Genomic DNA, 17,486 nt, shown 5'->3' with positions numbered 1-17,486 from the left:
AGAAAGAAAAAACATGTTAATGTGTTCATGTTCATGTAGATCTTAACAATCTTAACTGTGTCATGTGACAATCAACAAAATATATCCCTACTCTCTTACCCATCCACATCCTTCACTCCAACCTCCTCTACTCATCTCATTGATAAATAATAAATACAGGGGCCGGTCAGTCTAATGGTTGGCTATTTGACTCCCAGTGGAAGGGTACTAGGTTCTACCCCAATGTTGAGCAAGATGCCTAACTCCTGCCTGCTCCTTAATGACAAGCCTTTAGATTCAGTGGAAGTCACTTTGGAGAACATGAAACTAACTCAATAACATAGATGCTTTCTCCACCACATCAGTTCACCTGGTCTCTGTTCAGCTCAAAGGCCACCTCACGGAGATTGACCACCAGGTCTACTTTGGGAGAGGAGAAGTCCACGTCAGACCTGGGATTCATCCTGAGTTTAGCATCTGCTGTGATGGGCCGGAAAACTGTGGACCAAGCAAGCGGAGAACACATATATTGAATTGACCAATCATTTAATTCCATGTTTGGTATGGAAATATTTAGGCCGTTCGAGTTCTTCCTGACATTTATTTATATGTTGCAGGCATGTAGCGGCTGAATTGCGTGTTGGCAATACTTTTTGGAAAACCTTGAAGCTGTAGAAGAATGCTGCTACCAGACTAACTCAGGAGTTCACCTAAAGGCACTTACTGAAGTCATGGCTGACGTGGAGAGAGCTCTCGAGTTCAATGCTCTTCTGAAGACACCGCTGAAGGAAGGACAAAAAATATATTTTATAAGATTAAGATATTAAACTGGCGGATTCACACTCTAAAGTTTAAACACACACTATCGAGTTGCTTTACTCATGCTCACTACTGTGGGAAGAAGGTAGAATTCAGTAACGGCAAAGCAACTCCCTTTATGGACAGAATATTAGTTAATCCCATTAAATCCTTTGGTGTTGGTATGAAATTTTATTTTTGATGTATATATTTGATATATAAAAATGTATATTAATTCTATTCAACAACAAATCACAGATTCAGTATCACTATCTCTTTAACAGCCTCGTGGCATCATTAAATGATCACATGCTGACCTCATGTCCACTTGGTCAGCAACAATGTCACTCAGACTAATGCCATGTCATCAACGCTTGCCACATGACATGTGTGTTTACCAATGTTCCTAAATACAGTGAATAAAAGCAGCCTCTCCACATTTCTTATGGTGTACAATGTGAACACGAGAGGATCTAAAGGCTCTTTGTGGAATACAGGAAGGACACAGTCATTCTGTCAGGCAGCAGTGAAGCTCAGGCAGGAATTACATCCATCCATTATTTCTGACTACAAGTTGAGCGAGTATTCTGAACAAGTTGAAACTCGTTTGTGGAAGACCAGTAGAAGGACCAATACACTAGTCTCAAGAGCGTGGATCCGTTTCTATACATTTGCTCTCAGGTGAAATAACCATGTTGAGTTTCAAAACAGCCTTGAGCCTTGATGTCAAACCTGAAATAGAGAATACATCAAAGCTCCCCCAAAGGCAAATTGGGACAGGTTTGGCAGAATTACAAATGCTTGCCCCGGAGCACCAGAGAACAAGGACAACATGGTTAAGAGCTGGCTCAAGTTTCCAAGGCCGAGAAACCCCACTGCTGAATATAAGCCAATGCTGACTCACCAAAGCCTCGTCTGGACCATGGTTGGAGAAGAGCAAAGAGTTGACATTCCAGTAGGCAAACAAGCTGTCCAGCTGCACCAACTGAGAAGAGATCCAAGATAAAAACCGTTAGAGTAACTACTGTGGTGCACATAACCAAACTGACTCTGATAAACAACGATAACAATACTAACAAAAGCATCAGAAAAGATAGGATTTGAATACGAATAAAATGTTGTCTACATTTTTTTTAACTTATTCACAGATTTCTGGATCATGATCTTGCTCAAACATTTTTAAGAAGTCCAGATATAAGGCCAGGTTGTCACGACCACAAAATTAAACGATAACAAAGATAAGCTATGTTTAGCCAACAGTAACTGGGGCTCCTCTACCTTAAAGAAGAGCTTGGCGTTCTCGTCCAAGAGGCAGCTATTCCAGTTCTCATCGGTGGTCTTTGGCAAGCATATAGAGTGGAAGCAAGTTAGAAAAACGTGCAGGCATATGACTGACACACATACAATAAAGACATTTGGAAATTAGAATGCATTAGTCAGATATACAAGATGTCAGTACATGGAGGCTGAGGTTTTTGAGTGACACTCCGAATGACAGAGGACAATTTGGGTTGGTGACCTGAGAAAAGAAAATTAAGAGAGGTTAGCCTGACCGAAGCCTGGTTGTTTATCTTGCTTTTGGATTTCTGGGTGCAGTTTGAGTGAAATACTCACATCATCCTCGTAGCGGACATGGATGTTGGATATCTTGACCTGCACATTTTTAATGACCTGTGTGACCAACTTCTCAACAAAACTGTCCTGCTTTTCAAGTTTAGGGTCTTCTGTAAAACACAAGAAAGTACTTATATTAAAGTTACAAACTATATTTTATATCAATTATTATTTGAATTTGGATAGGTTTACAGTGTGAATAGTTTCAACTTACTTTACTAATTTACATTCTTCATATAGCTCTCAAACTAATTGTCGCTTTAAGTTATTACCACAGTGTCAGTAACAACTACAGGACTACAGCAAGACTGTTGTGTTTTGACTGGTGAGACTGTGACCTGTGTGAGCTATGGTTAGTCTAAAAGTAAATCTAGGTCAAACCATAGTAGCATTGGTTTGAGTTCTGCTGTATGAGAATGTGCACATTTCCCTCTGCTATCATCACGGCCAGGAAACATCTATTATGTATTTTGTGATCTTGAGGCCATTTCATCCATTCATCATCTCATCCCAGGCCAAATTTTTGATCCATCATCCTGAGATTCAGATGACCCCTGACCTTGTTCAGCAGCCTTCTGCTTGGTCTCCTCTATCCTCTGGAGCTCCCTTTGACGAGCCTCCTGCAGCTGCTTCTCCTCCTTCTCCGCGTCATACTTTATACCTGGAGAAAACATAGATTGTGATGATGAAGTATCCTTCAAAGCCAAATTTCCAACAATCCCTTGTCATCAGAAGGGTCAAACCCACTTCACATGGGGATCCATCTCAGCAAGGCTTGTTGTTTTCTTATTTATTTCTCCTTCTTTGTTAATTTGTTTTTGGAAAAGTTAAGTGACAAGCTTGCAAAGACTGAAAGACGGAGATACTTCAAACAAGGCATGAAAAAGCATACAAAACACCAGGATGCATTTGGACACTGGCCTAGCTTGTTGACACAGTGAGAGGCTAAAGTAATAATGACAGCAATGCAGGTAGATATTACACATCCTACTTTTTGATCTAGCGTATCTTTATTCAAAATTCAAATTATTTATAGATTATTTATAGAACACAATAAGGTTATTCAACTGATTAGAGCTTAGTTTTCTGACTGCGCATGCGTTCAACAAGACAAAGTGTTCTTACTGGCTGTGGGCACGACGAGCAGGTAGACACCATCCAATGTGGCCTCCACCGATTGAGTGTACAAGTTCTTCCATGGGATCTTCAGCTCTAACCGACCTGTTTAAGAAGAACAGACAAGGGTGAAACCAGGGTTTGTGTCAAAAATGCAAAGGAGCGTGAAAGAAACTCTGACGCTAGAATATTACCTATGTGCCCCGCTCTAACTTTAAAAGGGATGTCGAGTTGACTCTGAGGAAATAAAAGGCAACACACATAGGATCACCTGCAATGCCAAGGGGTGCATTGTATTAAAATTGACATTTGTTCTAATAACAAAAGAAATATTAAAATGTATCAACTTACCAAGGCATTTTCCTTGATTTCCAAATTTCTAAGAATGGCATCACCTGAAGCAAAGGAATATAAAGGATCATGACATCATCAAGCGTTCTTCTAATCCCCTTCAAACAAATAGGCGTGAATCACTTCAAAGCAAACAGATTGCAAGCGACATAAGCTACATTGTGTTACTGGAGTCTCAGAATGGCAGTGTCAATAGAGAAGAGACCTTTAGAGCTAAAAGTTGTATTGTATTAAGGTGTGTGTGATGTGCACAGTGGGTTTTCTCTTTGCCTAGGTCAACAGTAGGGTCTTTCTGAATTACACATTTTTAAGCTCCTTTGAGAAATAACAACAATTCCTTAAATATGTATAGACATTCAAAGTGCTGTATATGGTGATTGTGTATACGTGTTTGTGGGGGATATAACACATCTCACTACCAAATAACAACCTTTGGGTTGCTCGTGTCCTGGTTGTATGACAGAGAGACAGGGAGAGGGACAGACATAGGGAGGAGAATACATAACCTTTGGGTGAATAGCTGCAATGTGTGGGTGACATAAAAGCAATGACATCAATAAAAGACCTTTAGAAGCCTTCATGGCTCACACAACTGAATGCTGCCTTAATTTTACATTTTGGAAGGACGGTATCATAAAAGCAAAGAAAGCACAACTAATGTGTCTCTCTCTTTGTTGCCTTGTTGTATCCCCCAGTTAATTGGGCTGCATCCAGAAGTGCTAATACAGATATGTTTACAAGGCTGTAACATTCCATTTAATGTCTCAAAACAAGGGATGCTTGATGATGCCAAGAAATAGATGTACAGATGTACAGTTCAGCGAAACAGCAAATAAAGTATTCAATTTCCATTTCGGGGTTTTGTGTATTTTCTTTCTATACTCTCCATGACATAGAAATGTCATTATATTGCATCTGAAATTAGATCATTTTTTACTATAGAGGGGCAGGTGCACGCCTTCTCTTAGAACTTGTAAGATGCGTTTGACAACGACAACGACTAAGTAAGTAAGCTTTTGCTCTAATCCTAAACTTGGGCCACATGGTGGGTGGGTGGGTGTGTGTATGCGTATGCGTGTGCGTATATACAAACGCAGACAAGGGCAAGGCATTGTTGAAGTCGAGGACACAACACTTGGAGCAAGTCCTAACCTGGCTGTATGATGGGCGTGACATTATTTCCTAAATCCCCCAGGACTAAAACAGTCAAATCGAACAGGAAACAACGTATATGCCACCTTTTGGCTAACTCCAGTTTAACCGCCGTCTATGCCATGCTTACACTGAGCTGAGGAAGGTCATTGTTCACATATACAGAGGTATAGTGGCACTCTTACACACACACACACACACACACACACACACACACACACACACACACACACACACACACACACACACACACACACACACACACACACACACACACACACACACACACACACACACACACACACACACACACACACACGCCTGTTAGCTAACGATGGTTAGCCACAGTTAGCTAGCTTGGCGACCGAACGAGTGAGCGGCTACAGCAGCGAGATGTGGACTATAAGATTACCTCCCCATATGCCGAGCTTGAGTTGTGAGCTATCGAGGTTGACGACGTAGTCTCCTAAAAACCTGTTGAGGACGTCCACTACCACGCTTTCGAAAACCATGTTGGCGGACCCTTCACGTCCCTGTCACCATGTTTACATTCGGTGAACTCGGGTGACAGCTGCTCTGGTTTCCTGAATTATCCGACGTCAGATCAAGACGTCGTCCCAGTGGGCGGGGCCTCGGGGTCGAGCTGTCAACATTTTCACAACAAAGGCCCCCTTGTGCCCAAAATGATATTGTGATAGAAAATGAACGTATTCCACTCAAATATATTATAAACAGTATAAGGGTCGGGTTATATGTCATTTACAGTAAAAGGGTTGGGGTGATAATGAAACCATTGTACAAAATAGTTTTTATTTTGCATTTGAAACAAAGACAAAGTAATATATGAATACATTATGCACGGTTCCTGACGCTTCGATATCTTGATGAAGCGTCTGTACAAAGCACATAAAATAATTTTAAATAGCATTTTATTATCAGGACAATCATAGATCATAGATTTCACGTGCAGTTGTAATGCTGCTTATGAGAATATGTGAGCATAGTCTCTTATAGGCCTTACAATAGCATGACATCTTTTTATATACAATTTTTATCTTTGTTACTTCTTGGTGGTATACTACTTAAATATTAATAAATATTCATATATACATTATATTTACTATTAAAAACCGACCATGGGTCCTAATCACATACAAAAAGTGTTTCATAATTTCACATTCACAACAAAATGTTACAACAGAACAATTATTTTTACAAAAATGCATTTCTAAGTGTACAATGCGCTTAATGTCTATTTTATCTCAGAAGGGAGTAGCTGCCTGAGGGGTTTGGTGACCACTGCCCTCACCGCCCCTCGTCTCAGCGTTCCCGAAGAGGACCTGTCCATCACCTTCAACCTCAGCTCCAGCACCTCGAGGGCCTCCTCACTCAGCTCTGTGAAGAAGAAATCCTCGTTAAACACGGGGTCGCGGCAGTTCCTGATGGTGGCACTCTTCTGAAGCTGCAGCTTCCCCGGGACCAGACACAGGCTCAAAGCGCAGCTCAAAGGTCGTTGGTCCGCCGCGTCATCTCGCCCGAGTCCCTCCACCGACACCACCCGCACTCGTACTGTGAAGGTGCCTGAGGAAGAGGAGGCGGAGGAAGAGAAGGAGGAGGAAGAGGAGGAGGAAGAGGAGGAGGAGGAGGAAGTGGAAGAGGAGAGCGGTAACAGAACACGTTCAGTGGAGAGCCGGACATTCCCGCCACCCAGAAGAAGGATGCTGTGCTCATGCTGAAGCGGCTTGTGGCAATGGAGGGGAGGCTCCATGGGGAGGATGGTGGGCGGGACCAGGCTGAGCAGGTGGGCCCCGGGGCCCGGGGCGGCGGTGGCGGCGGCGGCGGCAGCGGCGGCGGCAGCGGCGGCAGCAGCAGCAGCGGCCGGAGCAGCGGTGCGGCCATGGTGGGGCCACGTCGAATGCTGATTTCCAGGCCTCCACCTGTGCGCTCTGGTAGTAGTATTAACCGCCAGGGAACAGGATGAAGTCGATGCATCGGCACTAACAGGGTCACCTGCGCGTTCCACCAATACGTGGAGGGAAGGGCTGGTACTGTAAGGAGAACCGATGGGAGTGGAGTCAGAAGAAGAGGAGGTTTCGCTCTCCGTACTTCCTGTCTCTGAAAGCCTCTTGCCCAGAAACAGAGGAAGAAGGCCGGGTAACGATAAGGTTTTCCTCTGCACGTGCTGTGTGCGATTGGCCGCCTGCGCCGCACACCGTTGGCTCCTGTCGAACACGTAACCAGGACACTTGCCGTGAAACAAGGACTCTTTCCGTCGAGTGTTTGGGCTCTCGTACACGCCAGCCAGGCCGTAGCCCTCGGCAGAGAACGGGGGCGGCTTCGTCCTCCGTGTCTTGCCAGTGGCTGTGCCTCCCAGGCAGGCGTCCCTGAAGGACTCCTCGTCACGGGTAGTGTCTTGGGAACTCTTCTTCTTCTTCTGAAGCAGAGCCCCACTGGGGAAGCAGTACTCCAGGGCTCCCTCCGGGTTCCATGCTAGGCTCTTCCTCCTGAAGAGCTTTGGGGGGAGACAGAACTCTGGGATCTTGTCTGGAGTTAGGATGTTGTGGTTGAGATTTTTGAAAAGCGTGGTCTTGGGAGAGAGGCAGGAGTCCCGCTCTGCCTTGCCCACAAGGTGAGCTAGCTCCTGGGGAAGGCTCTCCACCCTGTCCCTGATTTTGTCCATCAGCCACATTTTTGGTATATTTTCTGTAAACAGAAAATGCACATTGTTTAATTCAAATTACACTGGATGAATTTACAAAACATAAAAAGTACATGGCAGCAAAAAAGTAATAATCATGTTAATAAAATATGAATTATGAACCAGAATAATATTACAATATAATTTAGTTGTTTAATTTGGGCTTCTTAAATCCAAATCATTCTTCAGTTTACCTTTGTGGGTATTTTAGTAACTTACTTGTTCAGGTTGGATGTTGAGGACCTGAGTTCTGGGTTTGGGTGATGAAGGAATCCTCTGTCAACTGAACTGCTTTTATTGTGTCGCTCTGCATCACTGGTCAGCCACCCCATCAAGTGGGATAAAGGTTACACCCATGTGGGCCTACACATCAATCAGGGAAACATACTTATACACACACACATGCACACACACACACACACACACACACACACACACACACACACACACACACACACACACACGCGCGCGCGCAAGCATGCATGTACACACACTAACATGCGACCCCTACTCAGAGAGTGAGAGCAAGTCAGTCACATTCTGAATGACCAGCTAGCAATACAAACTATATTATTCGTCCTGAATGTTTGGATACAAATAATATGAACCTAATTCCACACTGCAGATAATTACAAAATATAATACATTTTTAATGAAAGACAAAAGTAAAAGTAAATAAGTGACGTGAGCTTTCTGACCTTTGATTCAAACGCAGACACACCCCACACTTCTTGCTAACACCCCAGATACACTGACCTTTAGTCAACAGGCAGTCAACACACACACACACACACACACACACACACACACACACACACACACACACACACACACACACACACACACACACACACACACACACACACACAAAAAAAAATCTTTCTCCACTAGAGGGCAGCATTAGATAATTTTGACCATATGGTCACAAACACCAATTTTTACGAGAATGTACAGTATATATTATATTGTATTATTTTCAGGGACATTACATATGAAACTATGTTTCATAAAAACAACAAAAACACTCATTCAAAATCCCCAAAGATAAATACACATAGGCTTACATTGCGAAAACGACACGAAAACGTGATCACTGTGTGTTGGTGTGTGTGTGCGTTTCTGCGTGTGTGTATTTCTGTGCACATGTGTGTGTGTGTGTGTGTGTGTGTGTGTGTGTGTGTGTGTGTGTGTGTGTGTGTGTGTGTGTGTGTGTGTGTGTGTGTGCGTGTCTGCGTGTGTGTATTTCTGTGCACATGTGTGTGTGTGTGTGTGTGTGTGTGTGTGTGTGTGTGTGTGTGTGTGTGTGTGTGTGTGTGTGTGTGTGTGTGTGTGAATATGATGAATATAGAGAGGGGGCAGCCGGGGCCCCTGGTGGCTCCCAGGGGCCAGGTGGCTTTTTGAGTGTAGATCCTCTTTATGACACCAATAAAACCCAAAGTGCTCTCTCTAATGGGGAGATAAATGATTGGAAGTCTCCTCGTCTGATCGCCGTCACGGCTACAATTAACATTAACTATGCTGCCATTGTTTTGTGGTAAACCTACTTAGTTTTGTTTCATCCTCTTGTGTGTGTGTGTATGTGTGCGTGTGTCTGTGTGTGTGTGTGTGTGTGTGTGTTTGGGCTTGGAATTCGGTGTCATATTGCATATTAGGAAAATATATTTGTGGACAGTATTGCTCGAACAAACCCTACCTTCTTCTAACACGTACTGTTCTATATTTCTCATGCAGAACATTTTCCATGTAGATTTGCATAGATCTGTGATGTGATAATTCATCTCCCCAGGTCCATTGCCTAAGTTGAGATAAGTTGTGCTTTTTAACGAAACCAAGTCAGACAAATGTAAAAATCATATTTGTTTTATTTTTATTTAACCTTTATTTCACCAGGAAAGCCCCATTGAGATTAAAAACCTATTTTTCAAGGGAGTCCTGGCCAAGAGGCAGCAAAAAAGGCAGCAAAAGTTACAGTTACAACATACAGATAGCAATTAAAATAAAGAAAAACAGTTAAGTAAAGGAGGTCATCTAAAGTGCTCTCAGCCGGGATTTAAAAGCATTCAAAGAAATCAGTTCTGTTATTTTCCGGTCTTTTTGCAGCATGTTCCATGTAGAAGGAGCAGAGTACATGAAAGCCCCTTTTCCCAATTCTGTGCGGGCAAATGGAACAGACAGCAACAACTGATCATTTAAACGCAAACCATAAGAACAAACACTTCTCCGTGTGATTAGATTACAGATGTATGGCCTTGTATATAAAAGTGCACCAGTGTCCCAGCCTCCTGGTGGGCAAAAAAGGCCATCCCACTCGAGAATACAATTCACAATGATGGGTCAGGGCTCCACAGTTAGTAATAAACCTCAGCGATGCATGATAAACAGCATCAATCTTACATAGATACTTAGCTGAGGCATTCATATACACCAGGTCCCCATAATCTAAAATGGATAAAAAAGTTGCAGTGACAAGCCACTTTTTCACCTCAAAAGAGAAACAAAACTTATTTTGGAAGAAGAAACCCAATTTAAGTTTGAGTTTCTTCACAAGATTGTCAATATCATCAAGCAAGACACCAAGGTATTTGTACATATGAACCACCTCTATGACATTTCCCTCAAGAGTGGACACTGTGGGGACAATTTGAGGTAATTTCTTAGTGTTTGAAAACAACATTAGTTTAGTCTTGTCAGCATTGAGGACTAGTTTTAGCTGCAGGAGTGTATGCTGGACCACATCAAAAGCTCTCTGCAGAGATTCAACAGCTTTAGCATGAGTTGATCCAAAACAGCAAATAACTGTGTCATCGGCATAAAAATGCATGTTAGCATCAAACACATTTTTCCCAACTCATTAATGTACATAATGAACAGGAGGGGTCCTAATACCGAACCCTGTGGCACACCCTTGTGGACATTCACAAATTCAGAACACAGACCGTCATATTTAATATACTTAAGTGTAAGAGTCCTGTCACTCAAATAATTTGGGAACCAGGAAACTACATGATCTGACAAACCCAAACAAAGAAGCCTATGTTTTTGAACATCATGGTCCACAGTTTCAAAAGCTTTCGACAGATCAATAAAAAGTGACTCACAGTACTGCTTTTTATCGAGAGCAACAAGTATATCATTGATCACTTTTGTAGCTGCAGTGATGGTACTGTGTTTTTTCCTAAAGCCTGATTGCAGTCTGGAGAGAAGATAATTTTAGTATATCTCTTGTGTGTGATCAACTCTTTCAGTTGATCACACACAAGAGATTCAAGAATTTTTGACAAGGCACACAAATTTGATATTGGCCTGTAGTTAGTTAAAGATGCTGGATCACCTCCTTTTAATAAGTGGGAAACAAAAGCTGACTTCCAATCGGATGGAATTTCTTTGTTTTCGGGATTAAGGATTGTAAGAGGCTGTGCTACAAAATCAGCATCTATTTTCAAGAAATAGGGTTCTATCAAGTCAGGTCCTGGGGGTTTTCTGTGATCTAATGTTTTGAGGGCTTTATGCACTTGCTGCACAGTAAAAGGTACAAAATTAAAGGGTTCTCCTAAAAACCTTGGGGGGTCTGTGCAGGGAGTCACAGGGGCAGCTCCTGTGGAGTCAAACAAAGAACCAGATGATACAAAATGCTTGATAAAGCAATTTAGGACCTCAGATTTATCATAGACTGGGACTGAGTCTTTTAGAACAAATGTCGGAAGAGCCCGAGGACTTTTAATTACAGATAAAGACTTAATCACTTTCCAAAATTTCTGAGGATTATTGAGGTTCTCAGTTGTGACAGACAAGTAATATTCTGATTTTGCCTTTTTGATAAGATAAGTGCATTTGTTCCTTAGTTGCCTGAAAACAGACCAGTCAGAGGCAAAATAACTATTTCTGGCTTTGGCCCATGCCACATTACATTGATGGACGGTATCTGACAACTCTGGGGAAAACCAGGGGTTTTCTCGTCCCTTCACCCTGAATTTCCTGATAGGAGTTGTTTATTTTTCATGTTTATTTACAATATTCACAAAATGTTCCTTAAAGAATGTCCAAGTTAGCTCAACTTCTGGCAACAGACCTATATGCCCCCAATTAACCAGACAAGTCATGATGATAAGCTTGTTCATTAAAATGTTTTGAATTCCTCTTGAAAATAATGCATGGTTTACATTTGGGGATTTTAGTGTCCCTGCAAGTAGCAACAATACAATGATCACTGAAATCATTGCAGAAGACTCCCAAGGATGAAAATTTATGAGGAACATTTGTTAGAATTAGATCACTCAATGTGGACTTATCAGAACTTTTAAGATTTGGCCTTGTAGGTAGGTTGACCAGCTGGCTAAGATTAATAGAGTCACAGAAAGATTTGAATTCATCCGAAACTGCATTTAGTCAGTCCCACTCCCAATTCAGATCTCCAGCCATTAAAAGTTCATCATAATTTAATTTGGACAAAAGATGCTTCAAGGACGAAAATGCCTCCTTGATGGCAGATGGAGGCCTACAGCACCCGACAACAGTCATGGAGAGGGACTTGGCTATTTCCACCTTCAATGCCAAAAATTCCATTTGCTTGCAGATGGACTCATACAAAACAATTGAAGCATCACATTTTGATCTAACATAAATGGCTACACCACCACATTTCTTGGGCCTGTCAGAAATTATCACAATATCTGCATCTGTTGATCTAGTCCAAATTCTGACCATGTCTATCTTGGGTAATAAGCTGCGCACATTAAGATGAACAAATTTGAGACCAGACATTAATTTGAAATCAGCGGGAGTCTGGATACATTGCAGCTCAGGATCAGGGTTTGATTGCACATCTCCAGACAGAAGTAAGAGTAGGACAATCATCAGTCCTCGCTTCACATTACATTTAGCAGTCTTTTCAGCAGTCTTTTCATATGTTGAAGCCAGGTAATGCCTTTCCTTAAGCGAAAGAGTAAGTTTATATAGGGCAAAGAAACTTTGAAGTTTAGGTAAGTCCCTAGGCGGGTCCAACCACAAGTTCAAGGCCCAAACCAAATGAGACTGTGGTTGCTGAAGATGCCCGACAGCATTAGCATTAGTGCCACTTTAGTAAATGTCTTGCATGATCGACACATTGCTAGAGGTACTCACCAAGGGGCAATTGCTTGGACTCAGGTCCAAAACAGCCAACAACCATACTAAAGTTAGGAAAAATGCCATTGCCTTCAACTAGTTGGCCCAGGCTCCAGGAGGATGCAGCAGGCCCAGGCTCCAGGAGGATGCAGCAGGCCCAGGCTAGTTGGCCCAGGCTCCAGGAGGATGCAGCAGGCCCAGGCTCCAGGAGGATGCAGCAGGCCCAGGCTAGTTGGCCCAGGCTCCAGGAGGATGCAGCAGGCCCAGGCTCCAGGAGGATGCAGCAGGCCCAGGCTAGTTGGCCCAGGCTCCAGGAGGATGCAGCAGGCCCAGGCTAGTTGGCCCAGGCTCCAGGAGGATGCAGCAGGCCCAGGCTCCAGGAGGATGCAGCAGGCCCAGGCTAGTTGGCCCAGGCTCCAGGAGGATGCAGCAGGCCCAGGCTCCAGGAGGATGCAGCAGGCCCAGGCTAGTTGGCCCAGGCTCCAGGAGGATGCAGCAGGCCCAGGCTCCAGGAGGATGCAGCAGGCCCAGGCTAGTTGGCCCAGGCTCCAGGAGGATGCAGCAGGCCCAGGCTCCAGGAGGATGCAGCAGGCCCAGGCTAGTTGGCCCAGGCTCCAGGAGGATGCAGCAGGCCCAGGCTCCAGGAGGATGCAGCAGGCCCAGGCTAGTTGGCCCAGGCTCCAGGAGGATGTAGCAGGCCCAGGCTCCAGGAGGATGCAGCAGGCCCAGGCTAGTTGGCCCAGGCTCCAGGAGGATGCAGCGGGCCCAGGCTAGTTAGCCCAGCTAACAATTCTCTAAAAGCTTGTGAGGAGATTTCAATAAAAACAGCAAACTGCAACTTCTGTCAAAAAACCTCTGTCAAAAATCTGTCAAAATCAAAATCATTAAAAGCAACTAAATCCAGAGAGACACTGATCAGACAAGAGACATGCTGCCACATGCTGCCATCTTGGATATACTATAATATAATGTTTAAAAAGGGGACTTCAAAGTCCCAGCATTTGTTGAATTATGTCGTAAAAACAATGGCTTGAAAGCAGACTTAAAGAGACATTTGGTCACCAATTTCAAGCAGGGTAGAGACTGGTATCAGGTTCTTCAGTTTTATTGCCCAAGTTATCATTTGTATAAAATTAACTACAACTAACTCCTAACTAACCAACTAACTAGCTCCATAGGCACATCACATGAAAGCGTTGTTGTTATATACTATTCGCCAGGGATTTACGCTCATTCTACTCTAGGGCAATAGCTCACATGTGTGTGTGTGTGTGTGTGTGTGTGTGTGTGTGTGTGTGTGTGTGTGTGTGACACACATTTCATAGTAATTGATCACATAAGTAATTGTTGATTAGTTCTATAATGTCTCCCAATATGTTTAAGAAACCAGGGTATACTCTCTACTCTATATCATAATGGTTTGAATATATATAGTTATACTATATATATTTTTCAATCATGTAATGTAATGAGATGTATTACTCAACGTACAACCTCTCATCGGTGATAAACGTCCACGTTGTACTTTCGTGCACAATGGCTTAAGCTGTAAATATATGGAAACTCATTCTATTAAAAGGCAGTTAATCTCTTGTAAAACTTTGAGAAAGTTTCTTTGGCACAGATCAACAAAGCCCTCCTCCTCCAGTGGACCTTGCTGCGCACTGCCGAGGGAAGTGAGGATGAGGGAAAGGGAGGCTGGGATGAAGGCCAGAGCTGCTAAACCGCTGACCTGCTCTAAATCCATGATTAAGTGTAATAACGGCTAATAAGATGAGGAATCATTTGGAGCCATTAAAAATGGAAAGCAGATTGGAATGATGTGATCTGCATCAGAAGACCTTACTCAGAGGACAAAGCAAGAGACAATCCAGTTCAGCCAATGGGAGCGCGGAGAGTTTGACCCCGGGAGCCCTGAATCTTTTGTGCGAAGGAGGGAGGACGGAAAGAGGGTTGTGCGTGTGTGTACACTTATGGGGAATGAAGGTGACAACAATGATCGGCTCTAAGACAGGGAAAGGGGAGAGATGATGATGTGATCTGACAGAAGGTGACAGAAAGATAGAACGACGTGATAATAAATTGAAACACACAGAAACTTGAGGTGATCATCAAGTGACATTCAAGTATATTCATAGTAATGAAATCAAGTATGAGCGGCAGATTGAATTGCATCCCTCAAACTTCAAACTCAAGGTCAACATAATGCTAAAGAAAAGGTACGAAAGAGTAGGACAACGAGAGAGCGAGAGAAAAAAAAAGAGGTAGAGCAACAAATGGATTAAAAGTCGAAAGAGTTATGTGCAGCGTAGTACGTTGGTGGGGGGGGTGGGGGGGTCTACGTGTGACCTCTCGTTATGGTCCACTGTCCTGACAGACTCTCACTGTCTCCCAGCCCGATGCCAGTATGCTAATTCCACCTTGGATGGCCTTTTCATTGGCTGATGCCAATGCCCGTCGACACTTAGCAGCCAGCGAAGCCCTTACACCGCCGTAAAAAGATTGTGCTGCCGTGGATATATGGAGGCGGACATTACCGAGCTGGGAGCAGATGAAGCCGTATGCCTGCTGCCGCCCCCCCGGTGAATCAACTATACACCTACTATGTTTTTACGTGAATTCAGTTTTAATGGCATTATACCCTGCAGCCCAATGGCATTATACACTAAATAAAAATGAACTGACCAATCAGTGGAAATTAATTGAATGCAAATTAAGTGAATCAAATAGGTCTACATAAAGAATTAAGTCAATTTTGTTCAATTCAAGTATAACTTCATGAAGCCAAGCGCCCAGTTGGAAATGATTTGAGGACCATGGCCATTACCAAAGATTAGGCATTTAGACTTCATACAGGTCACACACAGGTCTCTATAGATGATGCATGGACAGCATAATGTACAATGATGTGGATTTTGGTGTGTGTCTGTCGAAAACTAGAAATGAGAAAACATTATTTGCCACTGTAGGCCATATCATAGGGATGCTCAAATAAACCACCACAAACATTGTGTGTTTTAACTTCATGCACTGCTGGCCTCCTTTGCCAGGACTCTCAAAGGATTACCTTGGTCAAATGTCAAATATAATGACGTATCGAGAAAACCCCCTTGTATACATGCTCAAAAACTGAAATAATATTTGTTTTCCTTGAAGCCACACCTTGTTCCATGCCATAAGTCTGTGTGTGTGTGTGTGTGTGTGTGTGAGACAGAGAGAGAGAGAGAGAGAGAGAGAGAGAGAGAGAGAGAGAGAGAGAGAGAGTGAGAGTTACTTAAACGCACAGGTCTCTATAGATCTGGTCACAAAAGACACAAACTCATCACATAAATATAAAATAAAAATGTGGAAATTACATTCTTTGTCTCTAAATCTTGATGCATTGAAACTTTATTTCATGCTTCCACTCCTTTCTCTTCCTTTCATTCTCTCTCTCTCTCTCTCTCTCTCTCTCTCTCTCTCTCTCTCTCTCTCTCTCTCTCTCTCTCTTCTCTCTCTCTCTCTCTCTCTCTCTCTCTCTCTCCTTCCTTCAAGGTGTGGGGTTCCAGATTGTCCTGTGGCCTGAATCCAACTTTCAGACATGTCATGTGACCTCTGACGGAAGTCTGATCCCTGCATGAAGGAAACCTCTTAAGAATATTACAATTTCATTAATTCTGTAAGCAAGTGACCTTGTATACCTTTCAACCTGAGGACTCAACACTGCCCCCCCCCCCCCTCCCCATATCTCTCTCTCTCGCTCACTCTCACTCTCTATCTCCCTCTTTCCCATTGTTTGATTGTCTCTCTCCTCCTTCCCACACGTTTGTCTTTCTCCTGAGTTAACTTCAAATTACAGCAGTTGGAACAGTGACGGCAAGGAGCGCTAAAGTTAATTTCCCATGAAGACAGTTTTTCTAATGTGTCCACTTACAGTTCTCCAATTCTGCAAATTGTGAAACAATTTGATGCATTGTAACTCTCAGTACCACAGGGCTGCTTAAAGGAATCTGGTTGATGAAGGGCACTTGTCTTTAAAGTGGTATTATCTTAATTTATCTCATGATTTACATAGTGATTACATGATATGATCTAGTCTTGTGCATACACTTGTGTTCTTCTTTGAATCGTGGATTGCTGCTGATAATACTAATTGTCTTTGAATGTGTGATGGAACAAGGAATATATGAATGTAATTATGCATTCATGCAAATAAAAAAATGTCTGCTAAATAAGGGAAAATAATATTTTTAAGATTGGTTGAGTCTGTGTGTGTGTGTGTGTGTGTGTGTGTGTGTGTGTGTGTGTGTGTGTGTGTGTGTGTGTGTGTGTGTGTGTGCGTGCGTGCTGGTACACACGCATGTCTAAATGACTGTGTGTTATCTGCGTCTGTGATTTTGCGTATGAGAGAAATGGTAGTCAGTATTAGTGTCGCTGGAGATTAATGAATTAAGCTGCTCATTATGATGGCCTGCTCTTCTTGGTCATTAAGAAAAACGCATGTAGAAATTGCCACCATGGCCCCAATGAAATGTGGGTAATTACTACTAATGTATCATTGCCTATTCAAGAGCGTAACATTTCTCTGCAAAGGGTCGACAGAACGTCGCCCCTCTGACCTAAATGTTTTATTCATTGGTGAGACCCTTATTACTCATTTTAAGCTTGTAATATAGAAACAGTCAAACAGATATCA

At 42.9% G+C, this 17,486-nt stretch overlaps 2 protein-coding genes across 5 annotated transcripts in view; both read right to left on the bottom strand.

Annotated features, from left to right (window-relative positions):
* Positions 1-5,569, bottom strand: part of vps13a (vacuolar protein sorting 13 homolog A) — a 40,441-nt gene extending 34,872 nt beyond the window's left edge. For 3 of the 4 annotated variants that reach the window (XM_084468415.1, XM_084468417.1, XM_084468418.1), the window contains exons 1-11: positions 5,423-5,569; positions 3,859-3,902; positions 3,702-3,744; positions 3,517-3,612; positions 2,951-3,052; positions 2,392-2,501; positions 2,237-2,296; positions 2,056-2,115; positions 1,682-1,762; positions 704-761; positions 350-477 (exon numbers count right to left, since the gene is read on the bottom strand). In XM_084468415.1, the coding sequence (XP_084324541.1) occupies positions 350-477; positions 704-761; positions 1,682-1,762; positions 2,056-2,115; positions 2,237-2,296; positions 2,392-2,501; positions 2,951-3,052; positions 3,517-3,612; positions 3,702-3,744; positions 3,859-3,902; positions 5,423-5,522 (882 nt within the window). In that variant the 5' untranslated portion in view covers positions 5,523-5,569. The remainder of the gene's footprint in view (positions 1-349; positions 478-703; positions 762-1,681; positions 1,763-2,055; positions 2,116-2,236; positions 2,297-2,391; positions 2,502-2,950; positions 3,053-3,516; positions 3,613-3,701; positions 3,745-3,858; positions 3,903-5,422) is intronic. The other variant, XM_084468416.1, reaches the window with a different exon arrangement.
* Positions 5,570-6,262: 693 nt separating this feature from the next.
* Positions 6,263-8,007, bottom strand: LOC311343272 (C2 calcium-dependent domain-containing protein 4C; the record flags this gene model as incomplete). Its single annotated transcript, XM_084468149.1, has 4 exons — positions 7,928-8,007; positions 7,040-7,713; positions 6,686-6,751; positions 6,263-6,619 (listed from the first exon to the last, which is right to left on the bottom strand). The coding sequence occupies exons 2-4, from the start codon at positions 7,697-7,699 to the stop codon at positions 6,263-6,265; spliced, it is 1,083 nt and encodes a 360-aa protein (XP_084324275.1). The 5' UTR covers positions 7,700-7,713; positions 7,928-8,007.
* Between the last annotated feature and the right edge of the window lie 9,479 nt (positions 8,008-17,486).

Source organism: Micromesistius poutassou (genome assembly GCF_964030765.1).
Source record: "Micromesistius poutassou genome assembly, chromosome: 5".
Lineage (NCBI taxonomy): Eukaryota > Metazoa > Chordata > Actinopteri > Gadiformes > Gadidae > Micromesistius > Micromesistius poutassou.
This window is presented reverse-complemented; position numbering and strand designations above follow the sequence as displayed.